General features: G+C 38.5%; 3 protein-coding genes across 12 annotated transcripts; 2 read left to right on the forward strand and 1 right to left on the reverse strand.

Moving 5' to 3' along the window:
* Positions 1 to 452: 452 nt before the first annotated feature.
* On the forward strand, positions 453 to 4,638 carry rmnd1 (required for meiotic nuclear division 1 homolog). 2 transcript variants are annotated; one of them, XM_079457934.1, is made up of 13 exons: positions 521 to 550; positions 706 to 819; positions 925 to 1,319; positions 1,408 to 1,516; positions 1,622 to 1,697; positions 1,770 to 1,809; positions 1,976 to 2,076; positions 2,189 to 2,295; positions 3,091 to 3,155; positions 3,415 to 3,491; positions 3,567 to 3,687; positions 3,854 to 3,970; positions 4,149 to 4,638. In XM_079457934.1, the coding sequence occupies exons 2-13, from the start codon at positions 804 to 806 to the stop codon at positions 4,179 to 4,181; spliced, it is 1,257 nt and encodes a 418-aa protein (XP_079314060.1). In that variant the 5' UTR covers positions 521 to 550; positions 706 to 803; the 3' UTR covers positions 4,182 to 4,638. The 2 variants fall into 2 exon arrangements, with proteins under 2 accessions (XP_079314061.1, XP_079314060.1); XM_079457935.1 differs by lacking the exon at positions 706 to 819 and having other exon boundaries at positions 453 to 550.
* An 82-nt stretch (positions 4,639 to 4,720) lies between these two features.
* zbtb2a (zinc finger and BTB domain containing 2a) lies at positions 4,721 to 7,542 on the forward strand. 9 transcript variants are annotated; one of them, XM_079458516.1, is made up of 4 exons: positions 4,775 to 4,944; positions 5,582 to 5,616; positions 5,712 to 5,892; positions 6,097 to 7,485. In XM_079458516.1, exons 3-4 carry the CDS (start codon positions 5,720 to 5,722, stop codon positions 7,250 to 7,252), a joined length of 1,329 nt encoding a protein of 442 aa, XP_079314642.1. In that variant the 5' UTR covers positions 4,775 to 4,944; positions 5,582 to 5,616; positions 5,712 to 5,719; the 3' UTR covers positions 7,253 to 7,485. The 9 variants fall into 9 exon arrangements, with proteins under 9 accessions (XP_079314638.1, XP_079314642.1, XP_079314640.1 ...); XM_079458514.1 differs by having other exon boundaries at positions 4,804 to 4,944; positions 5,520 to 5,616; XM_079458518.1 differs by having other exon boundaries at positions 4,815 to 4,944; positions 5,558 to 5,616.
* On the reverse strand, positions 7,449 to 16,505 carry akap12a (A kinase (PRKA) anchor protein 12a). The gene is made up of 4 exons (XM_079459372.1): positions 16,215 to 16,505; positions 14,653 to 14,752; positions 8,464 to 14,437; positions 7,449 to 8,336 (listed from the first exon to the last, which is right to left on the reverse strand). Exons 1-3 carry the CDS (start codon positions 16,491 to 16,493, stop codon positions 8,499 to 8,501), a joined length of 6,318 nt encoding a protein of 2,105 aa, XP_079315498.1. The 5' UTR covers positions 16,494 to 16,505; the 3' UTR covers positions 7,449 to 8,336; positions 8,464 to 8,498.
* Between the last annotated feature and the right edge of the window lie 4,932 nt (positions 16,506 to 21,437).

Consider the following 21,437-nt stretch of genomic DNA (forward strand, 5'->3'; position numbering starts at 1 on the left):
CAAATTTCTTGATGCATCGACGAATTGATAGACAAACAATCAAATCTGTTATTTGATAGTTTAGATATGACTCAAATTTTATAGTTTTATTTCATTAACACTGCATATAGGAATTTATGGTTTGTCTGATATTTGACCCGTGTTTTGACTTGCATAACCTTATATGTTTTGCTTAAAGTCAATGTTTTCTTGTACAGCTGTAACAATGAAAATTGTCAAAAGCGGTATATAACTAAAGTTGACTTGACTTATTAAAATTTGCTATATATTCTCGGATAACACGTAGCTTAAATAATAATTATATTTTTGTCCACATATAAAGCTTGAAAAAAATTGAGAAAAGCTTAGATTTGTTGGAATTTGCATCATTATTAAATACACTAAAATTAAAAAGTGATTATTCGTGTACTTCAAATAAATGTGGGCGGAGCATTTATACGTCCACGTTCATCGTCATCGCGAATACAGGAAGTGCGTCGGGGCGCTCGTGCTGTTCGAACTGTCAAAATAAACTTTATGTGAATGTAACAGAATGTCACTGCGTTTCTTGGTACGTAACACTTCATGTCATAGAGCATCTTAACATATCGCGACATGTATGTTGCAGATTATAACAGCTCTTTTTTAAAGCGTTATTATAGTTTGAAATGGTATGAGAAATGTTTGACTCAAACGTACTAAATAAATTGTAAATATGTATTTCAGATGATCGTAACATAAACCCGCTGTATAATCTTTAAAACGTCCTTCATAACAGCACATTGTTTAGATATGACTAGTGCGAGCAAAGGGTGATTGTTGACATGTTTACCACTCAAGGTCAGTTGAAACAATATGTTGTGGACACTATATATAGGGTATACATTGTGTGTAAACATAACACAACATCTGTACTGTTAAACCCTGAAGCTGTTTCATTCACAGGGGTAGGTATGTCTCTTAAAGCTCTATGGAGGTTACATCGGCCTTTAAAGAGGACACAAGCTTGTGGATTTTCTCTGAGAACATTAAATGGATTAAACAGTTTCACCGGCTCTTCGTCCACATGTCTTAAAGACCAGAGAAGCTGTCACGCTGGTTTACACCGCTCCACATATAACTACTCAACCACAAGACTGAAAGAAGTACTACGAAGGCCACACACGCTTTATTTTGAAGCGCTCAGTTCAAAATCCAAAACATGGGTACAAATGAGACAGCAGTACACATCCACCACCACCAAATCTGTCCTGAAACAAGGAGGCATGCCCGGAAAAAGGACCTTAAAGGGACCAAGAACAAAACAGCCGTCGCGAACCAATCAGCCCAGACAGGAGGAGGTGTGTCAGCAGCGTCATCAAGTCTTTTTTATTCAGTGTTTGTTTCAGGAGTAAGATTAACATTGTGTGTTTATTTACAATTCTTTAGGACACGATGCAGTGCATTGCCTACGCAACTGCAGACCAATACCACTTACCGACACTCTGCCATGATCTCATAGCTCATGGCTTTGTTGAAATCAATGAACTACCCAGAGGTGAGAGGTTATGTCTGCATCACCTGACATGAAAAACGCATCATTTACTTGTTCAAAAGTGGGATGATTTAGTTTATTTGCAGGTAAATTCTTTGTGGGTTTCAGATGCTTCTAACGTGCTGGTGATGGGAACAGAACTTGCTGCAAAGCCAAATGATTCCAGCACAATATTCTTTTTCAGGTATGTTAAAAGATGTTTGTCATTTCAATTTGCGGGCGTTGGTAATAATTTTCTGGTTATTTTGGGTTATAGGGAGGGATCGGTGGTCTTCTGGAATGTTGAGGAGAAGACTGTGAGTAGTCTTTTTATTCTCTTCCATGCTTCAGCTCTCTGATATTCATATATTTGGTAATGGGTTCACACTTTGTATTTATTTGCAATCACTGAAAGGCAAATGGCTAAATAAATCATTTAAGGGGTGTCTGCTTAGTGTTTCTTCTGCATATATTTCTCCACAGGTCAAGACTGTGATGAGGATACTGGAGCAACATGAGATCCAGCCTTACGAAGTCGCTCTGGTTCACTGGGAAAATGAAGAGATCAATTACTCAGTAGGAGAGTGAGTCACATCGTGTATAGAGAACCTGTTGAAATCATTTCATATTTCCGGAAAGTTGTTGTTCTGATGAGTCATACTTCTTTACAGCTATTTTTTCTGTTTGTGGACTCAGGGGAAATTCAAAACTCCATCGGGGAAACTTCTTGTTTAATCAAGAGCTGGATTATGAACAAGTTGTCTTGGAGAAATTTGCATTTTCCAATGCTTTGTCTCTGTCAGGTGGGTATTGTTTTAAAGTCTTAAAGGAGCAATGTGGAGATTTTAGCCGCATCTAACGGTGAGGTTGCGAATAGCAACAACGGCTCACTCCACCCCTCCCACTTCTGTGTTTCTCACAGGACAAAGATGTTGTGTTTTCGCTTCTTTGCTGAAGTAAATAACATATTTAAGAAACACCCTCTATAGGGCAGTTTTCCAGTTTAAGGCTACTGTAGAACCAACATGGTGAATTCCATGGAAGGGCAACCGCGTTGTATGTATAGAAATAGCTCATTCTAAAGTAACTACACATTACGCTTCTGTAACAAAGATCCATTAAAGGGAAGCAAGGGAACCGGCGAACATTCAACAAACTTTAAACAAATCAAATATACAATATGACGGAAGTAAAATGCCACAAGAACATAAATACAAACTTATCACATGTCCGGGCCCGGTCCTCTCTCGTCAGTAGTCCTGCCGCTCATCCTTTTAAGGTCCCGATCTCCTTCGTGAGATATGCAGGACAGGTGCGCGCACAGCTGACTCCAAGTATCACTCACGCCACAGGCCTGCCTCACGGCTCTCGTCCCACCTTCCTCACCACTGCTTCATTATCCAAGGTCTTTATACACCTCTGAAGACATAGTTATTTATATAATATTGCATTTCTGTCAATAGATGCTTTAAGAAATGGCCCTTTAACTGATAAAGAATGGCATTTCATGCATTTATTTCCAAGTTGAAACTTGAACTTTATGAAAAGGCATTACTCTGAATGTATTTTTTATATGAATATTACCTTTTATCTTTCAGTCAAGTTGGCAATATGGGAAATCTCTCTCGACAACTTTGTCGAGTCCATCCAGTCAATTCCTGAGGTAGATCTACTTATATGTAATATATTTTCTAGGTAATACCAGCATTTGCTTGTTAGTTGAAATTGTTCTTTACATTATAAAGCAGGGATGTGTTTTATGTGTATTACTTACATAGTGAGAACAGATGTGAGCATTAACACATAGATACTCTTGAAAAGAACAAATCTATGCACTTGGTTGCAAAAGTTGCATGAAGTCAGCCAGACAGATTAGAAAATGCAAAATAAATACAGTTCTTGTAATAATTTTTTTTTAACAGATGCTTAAATCTGGAAAAAGAGTAAAACTATCCAGGGGTGAAGTTATGCAGAAAATAGGAGAGCTCTTTGCCTTGAGGTAAAGACCAATGCTTTGTGTAACTTTGTAGGAATGTTTTCATCCGTTCACATCTGTTTATACAATCTTTCACAGGCACTGCATAAACCTCAGTTCTGACCTGCTGATCACACCTGACTTCTACTGGGACAGAGAAGATCTCGAGCATCTCTATGACAAGACCTGTCAGTTCTTAAATATTAACAGAAGAGTCAAGGTAACTTAACAACTGACCACGTGTGCTTGTTTTGTGGTTAAATGTTTGAAGAAGTGGAAAAGATTGACTGCTGTTCTCGTAGTGCATCTGCAAAGAATATCTTTAAAAGCATCTTTAAACATTTCACTGCTTTTGCACTGAACCTGACCCAATGTTTCTTTATTAGGTTGTGAACGAGAAGCTTCAGCATTGCACTGAAATAACAGACCTGATGAGGAATCATCTCAGTGAGAAACACAGTCTCAGGCTGGAGTGGATGATCGTCATTCTCATCACCATCGAGGTTAGACAACGTAAAATGAACGTTTCAGTATTTTTCTAAACGATTTAAATAGCTGTGTTATTTTAGAACTCCGTATCGAATCTGACATTCATCACAAGTTACTATTTATTATTATTGAGTTTTTTAAAATGCGAGTCATGTTAAACTTGATCTCAAACTCTTTCTCTTCTCCTTATAGGTGATGTTTGAACTTGCTCGTGTCATTTTCTGAGGCTCCACAGATGTTGGAAGAAAATAAATAGACTTTAAAATTGTTTCATCTTTTGGAAAATAAGTTTCTTCATGGAACATTGAGAATTAATACATTGAAAAAAATTATAGTTATTTTATATAAATGAATGAATGAAACATAGTGGTTAAATGTTGTCTTCGGTACTATTACATGCAGAGATTATATTTACTGTGTTTGTTTCGAATGTTGTGCCCCAACTTTTCATTTGGATTAACAACTAATATTAAATAAATGTCGCTTAAGCTGTGGTCATGTTTGGCCTCGATAAAGTGTCAAGTTGACTGGATTCTCTTCAAAACTTTTTAAACGCAATTACTGATTTGCATAATGTTGTTTAATTCTTTTGATCCATGTTTTGAAAGTGACATCCTGATACCATCTGACGTTGATGTTAGCAATACACTTCATCTTCACTTCATGCTTTTCCTGCACATTGAAACGCAATTATCATTAACCATGCATTATTATTATTTTTCTTAACTATGCGTTATTAGTATTCAGTCAAATCCAGTCATGACGTCACGCTAACGTTCTCTGCGCCGCACCACGGGTGATTGATTGATTGACGGGTCTCCAATGATTGACAGCGCTTCTGTCATGTGACTCAAACGCTCCGGAAAGCGGCAGCGGGTTGCTGTTTACTGAATTCGTGTCTCGCTCGAGATTGCCACGTTTCTCTGTCAAGTGCCAAAACATTAAACTACAGACTCTTAATAAAGATTTCAGTGGAAAGACTGAGAGGGTAAGTGAAGATCTGAACGGTCGTTTCACTTTTGAAAGTGTTGGGTAAACCGTTTTCGGTTTGTCTTCACCATGAACATTTCCACGGATTTATACTTAATTCCGTTTAAGCTGTATTCATATTGTAATAATTATTAACTGTTACGCGTTATTTGTTTGATTTATTGCGTGACCGCGGGTTTCCTTTGCGTCTGCGGAAACTTGTTACGTTACGCGGAATTCGCCAGCTTGGGCGGTGAGCGCGCGCACTGATGCACACACGCTATTAGCCCTCTGTAGTCAAGAAGATATAGTCAAAACTTCACTGTACCTACATACAGTTGCCTCTAAAATAATTTAAATCAAATATTCACATTAAATAAAACGCGTAGACACATTCTGAGTGACATTTGCCTTCAAGTGTATCTCAGCGGAGTAACCACAGGTGTAGTTCATCACATTAACGATCTCACGAACCTTTGACAGCTAGCAAGTGCACGTGCTACCTGGTCTTTTATTTTGAAAAGTGTATCTACTTTATTTCTTTAACACTTGCTTAATAAAATAAAATAATTGCTTTAATGTTTATTTTGAAAGCCACGTGACATTTTTGAGGTCATGCTGTATTAAAACAGATACTAACATAGATACATACTCAGATTTGTTGACAAACGAGGACCTCCAACTGTTGCAGGTGCGTAAAAAGCCTTTGAGTCAAAACGGAATATATTTTTAAAAGGCTTTCGGGTGGTTTAAAGCCTGATTTGAAAATGTTTTTGTGTGTATTAGGTGCAAGAATGGACCTGGCACATCATGGTCTTGTTCTTCTGAAGCGTCTAAATGCTCAGAGGGAGTTTGGCTTTCTCTGTGACTGTACTGTGACCATTGGGGACGTTCTTTTCAAAGCCCACAAAGCTGTTCTCGCAGCTTTTTCCAATTACTTTCGTATGCTGTTCATTCATCAAGACGGGTAACGTAAACTCAAACAGTTGTTTAAGGTGTTTTATTTCTCCCAAATATTAGAAACCATATTATTTGTATTGATTTCAATATGTTTTATTCCATTTTACATCGAGAATTTGCAAAATGTTCTTTATTTACATTTAGAGTTCTTTTAAGCTGTTTTAAATGGACTCTCTGGGGTTATATCATTCTTTCATTTTCTCATTTGTAGTGACTGTGTTCGACTGAAGCCTTCGGATGTACAACCAGACATCTTTAGCTACCTGCTTAACCTGATGTACACTGGAAAATTTACCTCGCAGCCTATCGACCCTGTTCGTCTGGAGCAGGGTGTGAAGTTCCTGCATGCTTACCCCTTACTGCAGGAGGCAAGTCTTATAAACCAAGAGTCTTACCAGCACTTACCTTTGACAAACTCGCTTTATGGCATACAGATTTCTGACCCAACTTGCGGTGCACAGAACAAAAGTGCAGCATGCAGAGAAGACAACAGTGAAATTGTAGGCCAAGGATGTTCAGACATTTCTGACATGGAGTACAGATCCCCACAACCCGTCGGCATAGAGTCACCCACCCAGAACGCTACTATGGTCCAACACCTCACATATGGAATAATGAGACGAACAACATCTTCAAGAAAGCATTACAGATGCAATCGTTGCGGTATTCGTTTTTCCCAGAGGTACAAGTTAAGGGAACACCTGCGAGTCCACACCAACCAACCAAGAGAATCCCAGACATCCTCAATACAAAACGACTATGGTGTTGAAGCAGAGGGTCAGGAAATGGAAGAGGAGCATTTGCATGCTGACAGTGATTTTATAAGTGATACAGATCAACACACGTGGATGGAGGACACGCCTCCGCCCTCTGATATAGCTGATATAGACACCATGGAGGGCACAGACATGGAACGTGAAATGAAGCGGCGCAAATTTGAGTGTCCGACGTGTGCCCGCAAGTTTATTCAGAGGAGCCACTGGCGTGAACACATGTATATTCACACAGGCAAGCCGTACAAGTGTAGCACGTGTGGAAAGAACTTCTGCAGAGCCAATCAAGCCTCTCGACACGTTTGTTTGAGTCAGGGCACAGATTCGTACATTATCGTCAACAAGCAAAGTCTGGTTCTGTGTGGTGGAGAAGACAACAGTCAGGTAGAAGCTCTGTTCCTGGCTTCAGAAAGACAGTACAAATGTAGCATTTGTGCGGTACCTTTTGCAAGCCCGTCTGAGGTTCCAAAACATCAGTGTTTGGTTAAAGATGAGACGGCACCATTGGTAGACAATTCACTTGGAGGGGATGAGGCTTTAGAAACAATTCAAGGTACGGCCCCTTCCCAAGATATCACGCTAAAGCAACATTAGCCAGTTTAAGTGTTATCGTGCAACCATATTAATTTCTTTTCAAGCAGTCATGGTCTGTATTGCCATAGTCAACTAGGTTTTTATTTTAAATTTAAGGTCATATGTGTATGAGTTCAAATAAAACTTGTCTTTATGTTGTCAAGTTGTCTTTTAACTTCTGGTTTTCTGTACATTAATTTAATTCACAATGGTCAAAGACTTTTAAAGCTTACTTTATTCAAAACTTGAAATATCTGTATTAAACAATACCGTTTGAAGTTTCACAAAAGTCCAGAAACAAAGTGCTGTAGTTAATATTACAAGATGCAAAGTCAAACAGTCTGTACAAGTGATTTTAAAAGCTGCATAGCCAAAATGCAATATGTTAAAGTTAAAATAAAATTATTTTGATATCACAACATTCCAGCCAGATGCTTTCGAACCCTCTTAATACAGGAAAGGCAGCTTATACTGGTAACACAATGTGATATGTATTGTATTGAACCTTATTGCGTTTCACAAAAGAACATTCATATTTGTAAAAAAAATAAAAACATGGGGACAGCCCAGTAAATTGTATTTGCATGATGCAATTATCTTCCATACATGTATCCACTTACTTCAAATTGTCCCGAGGTGTATCGGGTATTTTAAATGAAATGTATGATTTAAATAAACTAGTTAACTCTTTGAATAAGCATATAAAACACAAAGCAATGTACGTGTCTTTAAAAACAGATGCCAAGTTGTTACATTTATACCCTGTGATGCATGTGTTTAAGACTTCAACAAAATGTCCAGTTCAGATAAATATATATAATAAAACAATATTGTGATGTCAGAACCAGGATAATATTAATACACAGAAATGAACAACTTCAATATAGATGTGACACAATGCAAAAATAAGTCAGTAGCTTGAATATACCGGTCTGTTCCGTAAAGAATAGCCTACATGTTGTTTTGGTTTTATTCTTGCCTAATGGAGATTCATTGATGCGACTCTCTCTCAGATACTTTCTCTCTCAGTGGCTTGGTCATTTGTTTGTAGGTTGTGAGGTTCAACATTGCTGCGTCAGGTAACTGAAGACGAGCAGCACATTTCCTGTCAAACATGCACATAAAATGATAAAATCGTGTGATTGTTTTTTTTATTCATAATATCAAAAACATTTGTGCTTGATAATGGGTCAATTTAGAGTTTGGAGAGTAATGCAATAAAACCCACGTACCCTGATATCATTCATGTTGTGTGATAAGCCAATGCTCAAACTGCATCATCAGATTCTTGTTTAACAGCAGTATCTTGAGGTAAAACATCTGTTTCCATCATTCGACACTGACCATCCACTCCAATACTATCTACAGCATCCTCCCACACATCATCTTCCATCTCAGACTGAGGTTCTGTTGAAGTAGAGAGGGAGCCCTTGGCATTTTCTTCCAGTGAGATACACTCCTCGGGTAGAACTGATGTCATTACCTCTTTTTCATTCATGGGTGGTGGTTTAACATCAACTGAAGGTTCTGACTTTGTTTTGTTTTCAACCACCTGCAACATTGTTTCATTTACTCCTGCCATTACATTCAGTGTCACAACCATTGAAGCAATAGCTGATGTCACAAAATCAGGGGCTACAGCAGGTCCCTCTTCTTCTTGAGTTACCTGTAGTGCCTCTGGTGCTGGAGTCCCAGTAGACGTCTCCATCAAATCATCAACAACTGCTGTTTGTACGGGTGGGGTCATGGTTTCCTCTGCAACTGCATGCGGTGTTGTAACCTCTGGGATTATGACTTGTGTGTCTGCCATTGCAGCTAGATTTGATGGGGTGTCCACTGATGATATTTCTACTACTGCAGTCACAGGTGGTATAACTGGATGTGCAGCCTCTTTTACAATCACTGAAACGAGAGCTGGAGTCTGTAACACTGAGGTCAAATCATCTGTCTCTGCGACGGCAACTTTTATTGAGTTTCTTGTGGAAAGTTCCACTTCTGGACTCACGAGTGATGTGTCTGCTTCTACTGGTTTGACTTCTGGAGATGCAGGGTGTGTTCCCGTTATTGAATCCAGTACTGATGTTTCGACCAATGGTGTTGCAGTTGGCCTCAATGCTGGAGTTTCTACTTGGTGGCTCTCAAATAATGTTTCTTCCACTGCATCTACAGCCTCTGTTACTGTCTCTGAAACCAAAGCTGTTGATTTATCCATTGGTGTTACAATTAATGCCTGTGCCATTGCAGTTACAGTTGTTACTGCTGATGTGATGGAAATAACTGGAGTTTCAAATACTTGGTTCACAACTGATGCGTTAGCTACTTGGATTTCTGCTGGAGTAACTGCTACTGGAGATTCAGCGCTTGTCACTAGACATACAGCTTGTGTCTGTACCACAGGGGTTACAGCTGGTACCACTACAGCTAAATCTACAGTTGCCATCTCAAGCTTTGGAGTCACATCTGGCATCTCTAGCACTGGGGTCATTGATGTATTTGCCACTAAAGCTTCAGTGGGTTTCACTGGTGTGACAGAAACAGCTGGTGGTTCTAATACCTGTCCATAACCTGATGCTATTGTTCCAGTTACTGTAACTTCTGCTGTAGGTGCACGCTCTGTTACCCTCACATTTTGCATTTCTTCAACTGGGTCAACCACTGGCTCAACGGGGGGTTCCTCTACCACTAGATTCTCAACAGATGTGTCTTTTGCTGCAGCTAAAACCACAGACTTGATGTCTGGTGTCATGGCAGGCGTAAATCGATCTAGAGCAACATGGGTAACAGTGGGCACCTCCACTTCTTGATTTTCAATCCCTGTGGACAACATTGAGGTATCATTGTCTGTGTTCTGATTCAGTGATGTCACAGTAGAGTCGTGTGTATTAACCATTTCTGCTATAGATGTAACGACTGGTGTTTCTACTTCAGGTTCTGAAACCACTGATGTCACAACTAGTGTGTCCACATACAGCTCTGTGATTACTGCTGTCTCTAGCTTTGCTTCTTCTTCCACAGCTGATTCTACCTTTGTTTCTGTCACTTCAATGGTTGCTGCCCTGAGTTCAATCGGTTCTTGTGTTGCTGCTGTCATTTCAGAGGTCAATAGTGGTACCTGTACTATGGGTGCTGTTTCTGGCGTGGTAACAGCAGCTGCTTCCTCTTTCTGATATACAACTGATGGTATTTCATCTTTCCTTTCTGTCTTTTCTACCTGCAGCTCTATTGCCAGTGTTTCTTCTAAAAACTGAGAAGACTCACATTTTAGCCTGGCCTTTTCTGTTGTTTCATCTTTCTGATCAATCACACTTTTGTTCTCCGTTTGCATCACAGCTTTTACAGTCATCCCTGTGCTTTCCACCTCAGTAACAATATCAGTCATATTGTCTTTTAATTCTTGAATAGATGTTTCTTTGACTTCTGTGGCTGTTTCTACTACTGCCTGGTTCAGTTGGTCACCACCTATTTCTTCAGCACTAATCTCAGGCATTGTTGATGTATCCTCCTCCTGTTCTATTGTCTTTGGTAGCTCAGATATCATAAGTGCATGTGCTATTGGTTCCTCTTCCTCTGATTGTTTTGTTGTGGTCTCAGTAATGGCATCCTTCTCTACAAATTTGACAGTCTTTATCTTGTCAGTTGTTTTAACTGTTTGTTCATTCTTGAAAGTTTCTGAACTGCGTTCAAGGTCTTGACTAAAATGATCTATGTCCAGTTCTCTTGCTTCATTCTGAGACATCACAGACTCTAGATCTGTCAGTATTACTTTAGAACTGTCTGCAGGAGATATTAATTCTTTGTGCTCTAATACACCTTTTGACATCTCAGAAATGTAAACTGTAATTGCATGAGGTGTGTCTACGTTATCAGTTGCTACATCTTGTTCAGTAATTTCAGAAACCTCTTGATTTTCCGATTCATCACTCTCTGTTTTTGTAAACAGCTGCCTATCCTCCACAAGTTTCTCTTTCTCAGTAGTATTGATGCTGTCTGCTTCTTCACTTGAACTTACCTCAACCCTAATATTGTCCAGATCAGTATTCATTTCCTTAGGATATACGCCAGGCTCTGCTTTAACATTATCTACTTTTCCAGCCTCCTCAACTGACACCTTTTCTGAAAACGATGCCTCTTTGCTTGCTATGTCCAATTGTTTTTCTTCAAACTCTTCTCCGGATAATGGTTCTTCGGCACTTTCTGAAATGCATTCAATTTCAACACTTTGATCCACTTCTAAAGCAACAACAGCCCTACTCTGCTCTGCAGGTATGTCCCTAATATCCTGCTGTATGTTCATTTCCTCACCAGTTTCTTCAATTTTCTGACTGATGTCTTCCACAATCACTGCTGAATCATCTGCTGAAACAACTTCAAGAACAGAATCTTTGTCTTTTTCTGCTGTACTTGAGATGGCATCTTTTATGACCACTTGTATCTCATCTACATGTTTTAATCCAACTTTTTCTATGTCTACCTTATCTTCTATTTGTGTAGAATCTTTCTCAACTTCGCCAGTATCTTTAATGTAATGTTCTGGTTGTTCCTCCAACATTGAATGCAACGGACCCTCTGCTTCTGGAACATGAGTGTATTCTGGAATGACTTGGTCCAACACAGCTTCATCTTGCATTTTGTCAACCACTGCCATTTCCACTGATCCAAGTTGAAAACAAGTTACAAGTTCAGTTAAACAGTCTTCTTTTTTGTCCACCATATGCACCACTTGGGACTCCGTTGCTACTTCGATAAGTGGCTCTGCCAGCTGTTTAATTTCTTGCTCTACATCTTGTTCAGTTTCAGTGGCAGCTTCTTCATTTGTTATAATTACTTCCAGATATTCTGTCTTCACTTCCCAGACATCAGCTTCATAGACCTCATCTGTCTCAAGTCTTGCCACTTTAGGTGCATCTGTAAGGTTATCATAGACTAATTCAGTCAGGACAGCATCACTTACTTCAGGTATTGTCTCTACTAAGGGTGCAGAGAGATGTTCTTCGACTGATTCTATTTCCTGAGATATCAGGCCTGTACAAATAGCTGTTGCCTCTCTTTTCTTATGAGCAACAAACACTTTAGTTTCTTCTGGTATGGTTAACTGTATTATATAAGGTGAGAATGACACTGCTAGACATTCTTGGATTTCATCTTTTGTTGTTACTGACTGAACACTTGGAGTCTTGAAGATGGACTGAACAGCTTCTTGAAGGATCACGTTTGACATCTGCACACCATATTCAGCTGACACTGGTGTGACTTGTCCAGATGTTCTGGGTGATTCTGTTAGTTGAGAGAGGGCTGAGACCATTTCAGAACTGTTATCCCCATTTAATTCCTCACTGGCAGGCTCTGGGGCGGTAACGGCATCCGCTGTCAAATCTACAATGTCTTCTGCTATGGTGTCACCCTGTGTTGTCCATTCAGCAGATGATATTGGCGTTTCAACGGTTTCCTCAATGATCCCTTCCTCTGGTATATCACTCAGTTGTTGATATTTGCTGATGAAGTCTGTCTTTTCTTCAAAGTCTTCTGATGGAACACGTATGATTAATGGTCCAGCATCGTTTGAAACTTTACCTTCCAGCTTGGGTTCTGGCTCATTTGGTGCGTCCTGTTCTAACCCTTCTGAATTCCCCTCTGGCATCTCATGTTCGATTGTAATCTCAACTTGTTCTTCTTTCACATCTTTCACACATTCAGGCTCTATGATTTCATACTCAGACAAAGGAATAATAGCTGGTGTTTCATCATCTTCATCACCCGTTTCAGCGTCCTTACCAGTCTCGTCAGACGATGTCTGTTCCTGTCTTTCGTCAGATTTTCTTTTTTTACGCCCCGCTATAAGCTTCTTCATAGAAAATGAGTCCTCTTTGTTCATTTCACCGTCTGAAGGTATGTGTTCAGATGAACTGCTTTCTCCAGATTTCATCTTCCTCTTTGGGGTGACCATTTTTTTAAAGGCTTTCCACGTGGACCCTGATTCTCCCTCCCCATCTTGCTCATTGGAGGAAGTCAGATGATCATAATCACCCTCGAAGGAACTTTCAAGTGGAGATTCAGTTGTTTTCTCATTGTCTGCAATTTCACCCTCTGCTGTTGTTTTTCTAGCTCTTTTTTTAGACGAGCTACCACAAATCAGTGCCTCCCAGGAAACGGTGGAGTCCGATTTCTTCTTGGGCTCTTGAGGCCTAGCATCAGCAGCTAGTTGTTCCTCCACAGCAGGTTTTGGTTCTGCAAACACTGGTTCCTCTGCTGTCTGGATCTCTGTCAGTTCCAAGGATGACTCAAGCTGTTGGGTGACTTTGTCCCCATCCTCAATAACATTTTCTGTAGCTTTACTTTCACTCTGTCTTCTCGAGGAGAATTTTCTGAAAAGCCTTTTAAGTGGGCTTGCTTGTACCATCTCTTTTTCTAGGGAATTTTGAAGCTCTTCTTCAGGTAATAGCTTGCTGCCTTTCAGCTGTGAATATTTGTCTTCCTCATGCATAATGTAAGGTATATCTAGGCACATGCACGTGGTATCCATCTTTTTAGTTCTCTCTGACGTCTCTGCATCTTCTATTTGATCAATTACCATGAGTTCCTCCTCCTTGGTGTCTTTTTGTATTTCATCTTCTTTCTTTTTCTTTCTTAAACTGGCAAAGATTCCCTGTGTGAAGAATTGCTTGATCGGTGACATCGGCTCTTCTGACTCAGGACTTTTTTCAACCATGTTTGCCTCTTCTTTATCAGGTGTGACTTCCACGTTATGTTCATCTATCCCTGTGCCCTGATCCAGCTGTGTTTCATTTTCTGTTTTTTGAGAAGCATCAACTGTCTCAGGCTGGCCAATCTCCTCACTTTTTAAAAGCTCACCAGGTGGGTCGATGTTTGCTGCCAAAGTGCTTTTCTCTTTGACATCATTCTTTTTGGAGTCCTCTAATGTGCCTGCCACTTTCTCTACTTGATCATTTGCTAGTGACTCTTCTCCTTCAATCTTTTCACATGTGTCTTTTTTTAGGGTGAATTTAAATCCAATAGATCTGAAGACTTTTTTGAACCCAACTTCATTGACAGTATTCACGTCCAGAGCCTCCTCCTTCACAGTTACAAGGTCTTCATTAATCACATCTCTTCCTTTGTTTTTTGTGTTTGGTTGAAGACAGACCACATCTTGAAGGTCTTCAATCATTTCTGTGCCATCTTCTTTTACAGAGTCAAACACAGAGCAAACTGACAAAATATACAAAGAACAGAAATAGGATTAGGTCACTTTACAATAAAACTTCTGTTATCATTTACTTACAAAGGACAGAATGATCGTTCATATTTACCATATGCAAAATATTCCAGGGCACAATCGAATTATTTATTATATACAATTATGTCTTGTAATAAACACCGAAATTTGTTCTGCAACTACAGCAGTAATATTTTTTTTCACCTACCATCTGCAAGTACACTCTCTTCAAAGTGTCCATTTACTTCATCTGCAGGGTTATTTGAATTTAGATTAAAACTGGAGATCTGTCCATTCCTCTGTAATAGCTGTGAGCAAAAGAGCACAGATTAATCAGAAATCTAAACTTAGATTAAGAGTTAATTTAGTGAATAATCCAAAACACCATTGACTGTGTTTACTGAATGTCACCGAACCACAATGTAGTTCAAGGGCCTTACAATGAACCAAATATATATATTCAGTCTCTTCTTGTTATCTTGACCAAAAGCCTATTTACAGACTTCCTGTTAAACCATAGCTGACCTCATCAAGTTTACATGGAAAATCGATGTACAGTGGAGTGAAGCAAAGAAGAATTCCATCTATCCTTTGGGAAAAGCACCACAGATATCCCATTCTATTAATGCACACAAACTAAGTCCAAACAACTGACGAAACTTATGAAATATTGCGAAGAGATTACTTGTGATATCATAAAAACATAACAAATAAAACATGTTTCTGTCCGGACCACTGTCGTTTATAACGATAGCAATATTTAAGGTCGGGGTAATGAAACTGTTCTATATGCAAACTCTCTGCCCGTCCATGCAGCGGGAGCACAGCAATACACGTCCCCCCACCGGGGGAACCAGAACAGTTCATGACGATAGTTCATGATGATAATTAACTGGTCATTGTGGTGGGACAATATTTAATCTGTGGTTGGTATGGTCTCACTATAAATAAAACCAAAATTAAACGATGGTTAATCCAAAAATATATAGGCTACCTTTTTTATTATTTGTTAAGGTGATAGTTCACACAAAAATGAAAATTCAGTCATTATTTACTTTTCCAAACTATATTTATTTTTTCTGCTGAACACAGAAAGAAATTTGGAAGAATGTAAGTAACCAAACAAATCTCATCGCCCATTGACTCCATAGTATTAATTTTCCCTCCTATGGAAGTAAATGTGGGATGAGAACTAATTGGTTTGTGACATTCTTCAAAATATCTTTCGGTGTTCAGTAGAACAAAGAAATGTGTACAGGTTTGGGATAGGTTTGGTGAGTAAACGATGACAGAATTTAAATTTAGGTGTGAACTACACCTTTAAAATGTAAAAGACACACAACATCAACAGAATTTGCTATCTTGTAATATATACAGTAGACCCATCATAAGAACCGAATGCATCATTTTGTACATCCAAGGCCAAAAGTTGTCCATCCTCAAAGAGGCCAAAACTATAAAGGAAAGTCAGCATATTCTTTTAACAATCTTCCATTTATTAAAACAACCTTCAATTTAACCCACATTTTGTATACAGACGCACATTATAATCTAAGTGTTGTTACAGAGAGTCAAAAAAAACATTGGCATTTTTTGGGGGGGGCATTACAGATACGTGTAGTTCTTGCGCTGATTCCCCATCAATTCTGTCTAGGTAAGCATCTCACTTGTACGCGATACAGTCTGCATCTTTACATGCATTGACGATGCTTCTGAAACTTTGCAGAGCATTTGTGTGTATCAGAATAAATCAGGTTTTGTTTATCATACCGTATCATCCGCAGCATTGCTCGCCTCTGCAGTCCGGTGCTCCGCCGCTGCGTCCTCCTCACATCTGCTGTCCCGTTGCGCGGAAGATGTAGCTCCCATTTCTGTTGTGTTGTCTTCTCTCTCGCCCGACACAAGCGTTGAGAGATAGAGAATATCCAATGATGAGGGCCGAGCGGCGTTCGCACTCAGCAGTGATGCAGTTTGGGTCGATGCAAACTCTTTTAGGACGCATCGCTGCTGCGCTGTCACATGAACGCGTTCCGGCACGCCTCGACGCATCAGTGTCCTGAGATGACCTCGGGACAACCTGCACAAAAACTTGTTTATTCTCTTGTCTATAACATGTCGATTTGATCGCATCTGTTTATGTTTAGGTCCAAATGTGAGATGGACGGATGGCTTGTTTTAATGGATGATTATTGAAGACAAAAAAACATTTTCTCCAAAACCAACTAGAGAAAACAAACACTACACGTGATTATTTGTGCGACTTTTAATCTATTAGACTTGCTATATGGTATTCCCTGCAAGGACACAGTTACTCTCTACCTCTGATAACACAAAATAAAAATCTATGAGAATTAAATGTCAATGCCCTAACACAGACAATTAATCGCCATAATCGTCAAAAAGCCCCCAAAACAGTCAATTAATCGTCATGCACGTTTTAGTTCTACAGTATTTATTTACATATTCCAACAGAATAATATTCCAAATAAATTACAAAGAATAAATGTCATGAAAAAATATGCAAAGAAGTTTTTGTGGTACAGGTCTAAGGATCACTTTGAGGGAGCAGTTTGTACTGTAACAATATTGTAAATAGACGGCATTCATGTCCATCATTCTGTATAATTCTGACCTCAAAAGTGACACACAGTAGACTCAGGAATTACAATTGTAAGGGAATGACATGCATTTCATGCTCTATTTTTAAAAAACAAATGTAGAACTCGTAATTAACTAGCCAAAAAAGGACGTCAACACATTTTCCAAGTATTGTGTTTTCGAGTAAATGCTCAAGTCTTAGCAATCAATAGGCATTTTGCCTTGTGTTTTTATTTTTCTTGCTGGGATGATCTAAACTATATTATAAGTTTACATAAACATACATTTTCTTTATTTTCCCTCAATTGTCTTACGATTACAGACGTGCAGAAATGTAAAGAATTATGTCAAATCACAAGCAATTTATGAAAGCAGTGAAGATGTTGTGTTTAAATAGGGTTAAAAAATAACTTAATCCTATAGTAAACAGATTAGACAGTGGCAATGGAAGTGTCTCTTTCTGAACAGCACACACTGAAACACTGTTATTCAAACATTAAGCGTAGATTAGAAGCTGATTTTCTTTCTAGGAAAAATAGTCGATCATTTCTGGCATTTTAAAGCTACTTAAAATATATGATAAAATAATGGGCACAGGGTGAATTGAAATCAACTGACTGCTAAAATGTTGTTCTGAAGAGGATCAGTCTTCATCATAATGAAATTTAAGATGAAACAGACCATGTGAACGCAGTATCACGAGTGTGATAAACAAAACCACAGATAATGTTATGCAATGACCTGTCATGATTGTTAAATAATCGTCTCATAGCGATGGTTCAGATCATCTCAATTATTGAAGACACAAGGAGGAGCTGTATTGACTGCATATTGCATATTTTAGTGTGTACATTGTAACTAAATTATGGTAATACGGGTCAAATGTGCCACCGCAACAGCTCACTGAAACGTTTAGCATATACCATAAAAATAACCTGCAGTACAATTTAATATTATTTAAGCTAGTAAAATTTTTATTAACATAGAAGTAAAACTTAACTGTAATCTTACAAGTGAGAAAAAACAGACTAGAAGCTTGTCTATGACTGATAGCATTTTAATGGTGGCTTCAATTCACACCTGATCAAACACACTTAGTATTTGGCAGTTGTATTATTGACACTTAAAAGCCTACACCTTTATCCCATGTATTTCCAAGAGAAAATAACATAGTCTTACATTCAGAACAATATGGTCATTTAAAAGCCAAATCAAAAATGTATGAGAATTAAATGTCAAAGCCCTAAAACAGTCAGTTAATCATCACAATCGGCAAAGCCCCACATTATCGGCACAATTGCTGCGGGTCAGCTGTGGCCTAGTGGTAAGAGCATTGGGCCTGCGATCAGACGGTTGCCTGGTTCGAATCTCAGTGCCAGCAAGTCATCACTGAAGTGCCCTTGAGCAAGACACCTTACCCCTGATTGCTCTGCAGTAATGTGCAACTGTAAAAAACTACCTGTCAAAAACTATGCTTCGGATAAATGTGTCTGCCAAATATGTAAATGTAAAATAATTGCCAAAGCAAAAAAATTATAACAATTCATTTAACCGTCATAATCGACAAAGCCCCAAAACGACCAATAGATCAGCCTCGGGTCGAGTCTTTGGGGACAATGCACTTTTAGGAGGAATTCAGAATTCAAATCTCACAGGAAAGGTGTATCTGTATATAATGTTTTTTTCTAACATAATGTTAGGAAATGTCAGTTCTACACAACTTCTGGCCCTTCACTGTATTCCAGATTCATATTTTTAACCCTTGTGTGGTGTTCAGGTCTGTGGGGAAAAGAGATGCGATTTTATTCAACCTGAAGCTTTTAAATTTGTTCAAGATAAACATGTTTTTTCTCGTCACAGTTTCTTTAGTATGTAGAATTACCCTGTCTTCATAAATGCGATTTAACAGTGCTAAGTAACTAATGTTAACCATGCTGTCTATCTTGAGATAAAGTAAACATCTATCAAGTATATTTCCATAAATGGCTGTATTGATTTAAAAACGTAATAATGCTCTCGGTCCACTAGAACGGCAAACATTTGCTGAGTAACAAAACATGGAAACCACGCAAGGGTTTTAAAACAAAAAGTCTTTACAAGAGCAAATCACTGCATACAATGGTTTGCTGATACATCAGTTAGTTTCCTGAAAGATCAAGATTAATCAATATCTAACATTAAGATGTTACCTTTTGTTTTTATATATGGCAAACAAAAAACATCCCTAGCATAGACTGATAGTCGGGGTGGGGTTGACCTCTACACTGTGCATAGCAATATCCTGACTAGGTGTTGGGGTACCCAGACATCACGCAATTCATAAATATCTTAAATGGTGATGCAGTTCTAGATATACTGTAGTATTATCTTGGTCTACAAATAATTAAAGATCTTACATTGAGAAATAACAGCAAACTATTTTTGTTTTGTTCCCATATGAACAGTTTAGGCACGGGTGAAATGATGAGAGCAGATTTGAACACATGACCGACTATACAAATGTTAATTCAATAAAAAGTCCTAAAACGATGGAGCTTCCGTGGTCCATCATACTGAGTTAAGAGGATCAGTTAATTTGAGTCACAACTCACAGCTTGTCTAACCAAAACCAGCTGATGTTTTCATCGGACATCATACGGTTCCTATAGAAGCGGAATTAAATGAAATGCTGATTAATAAACCGCAGCTCTTTCATTTGAAAAGATCAGTGTCATCAATCACAGATTTAATGTCATGGATGCATAAAAGACAAATATTATGTTTGCATTTTAAAAATGGGATGAGGTTCCCGGCTCAAATGAGGTTTGATTACATAATTGTGTGTTTTGGTTCCTCGCTCTGTAATGGTAAGTGAATTACTAATTTCCAGTAATTTCATGTTTACCACTGGATTTTCAGAAAGGCTGAGAAGCAGAAAGATCCCGGCTGTTTGTGTACTTCTTAATCTCTAAGAGACCAACTCTCTAATCTCAAACGGTTTGGACACACACACATCCTTTGTGTTGTACTTGAACTCTTGAACTTTCTTTTCCTTTAGAATAACAGACTTTTTTAACATTATAAAAACAAGTTTTAACAGAAACTCTTTAGTGGCTACATAATATGATTCATACGAAAAAACAACCCTTGACATTTCCCCTATATGAAATCACTACATTTTGGTGCATTCTGGGACACTTTTTAAACATCCCTGAATGAGTTTGTCGGAGAAAATGCTTTTCTTTGCTGCTCTGACCCAACTTCACCAAAAAGAGTAAACAGACAAAACACATTTCCCGTATTTAAGCATTTCTTTGGATCACAAGACTCAAAACACGAGATAAACATTCAAACGTGCCCAATGTGTTCACTTTTTGAAGAGCTTCTGAATTCACAATGATATTTGGCTCATCTTATACACTAAATAAATTTCAACAAAACAAATACACACGACTGTTTTTCAAAACATACTTAACCTTGTGTAACTGCGAGACAGACAAAAGTCAATATTTTTAGCGACAATATAAACTCTTTAGGACAGGGCATGAACTCCAGGGTCTTTGATCGGTTGTTGGGGCTTCTGTAAAATAGGCAAAATCAAATATTATAATTCTTTATGATTTTTGGGGAATAAAAATCGTGATAAACCGCAGAATGCGCGTCGGAACAGACATGCGCACAAGTGAGGAGTGACGCGAGATGCTGCGGTGTAGGTGTTTGCACACGCAGATACAATTAAATGTGCAAATATTGATCTTATCGTTTATCGTTTTATGATTTTCACATGAATATAAGCATACATTTATTTTGACTGTATGTTGACACAACTTATGCGTTATACTAAACTGTTTGCATCAGCCTCTTCACAAAAATACACTTTGTTTTTAAAACGAAGGGGTTGAAAGCATGCCTAATGTCATATAATAATATAATATTCGCCGTAAGAGAAACTATTGATTGCGTCATTAATCATCTGGACGTTCTGTTTGAGTTTATTATTTGATCTCCACTGCCACCATGCGGTGAGTTTCCCACATAGACCGCAGTTGCCCTTTATCTTTGAAACCAACACGTTTACTATTTTACAAATTGTGTTAGTGCGTCACTTTTGAAGGACACGAGTGAGATTTGTAAAGTTTCCTGATGCTTCACTTCTGCTCTGTCCCCTGCTTCACATCTTCTCTAGAATAGTTAGACCCCCCCACTGCACTTTCAGATGAGATAAAATAGATAAACATTTCGTTTTTCATAAATAATGCGTTTCAAAATGGCATTGACCAAGAAATTCAAGAGAATTGTTTTACACAGGCTACTGACTCATAACCGAATGTAAGGTATGTGGGCAGCTGGTTACCCGGTTTTAAAATGAATCATCTGATGGGAAACTTGGCATATACTTATAAAGAACAGTTATTT

Source organism: Barbatula barbatula (assembly GCF_947034865.1).
Source record: "Barbatula barbatula genome assembly, chromosome: 6".
Lineage (NCBI taxonomy): Eukaryota > Metazoa > Chordata > Actinopteri > Cypriniformes > Nemacheilidae > Barbatula > Barbatula barbatula.

Coding starts and splice junctions, on each gene's coding strand:
- rmnd1 (XM_079457934.1), top strand. Junction 1,517..1,621: donor AATCAATGAACTACCCAGAG/GTGAGAGGTTAT, acceptor TGTGGGTTTCAG/ATGCTTCTAACGTGCTGGTG. Junction 3,688..3,853: donor ATATTAACAGAAGAGTCAAG/GTAACTTAACAA, acceptor TTTCTTTATTAG/GTTGTGAACGAGAAGCTTCA.
- zbtb2a (XM_079458511.1), top strand. CDS start 5,693: ATGTTTTTGTGTGTATTAGGTGCAAGAATGGACCTGGCACATCATGGT. Junction 5,893..6,096: donor CTGTTCATTCATCAAGACGG/GTAACGTAAACT, acceptor TCTCATTTGTAG/TGACTGTGTTCGACTGAAGC.
- akap12a (XM_079459372.1), bottom strand. CDS start 16,493: ATGCGTCGAGGCGTGCCGGAACGCGTTCATGTGACAGCGCAGCAGCGA. Junction 14,753..16,214: donor GCAATGCTGCGGATGATACG/GTATGATAAACA, acceptor TTTTGCTCACAG/CTATTACAGAGGAATGGACA. Junction 14,438..14,652: donor AGAGAGTGTACTTGCAGATG/GTAGGTGAAAAA, acceptor ATATTTTGTCAG/TTTGCTCTGTGTTTGACTCT.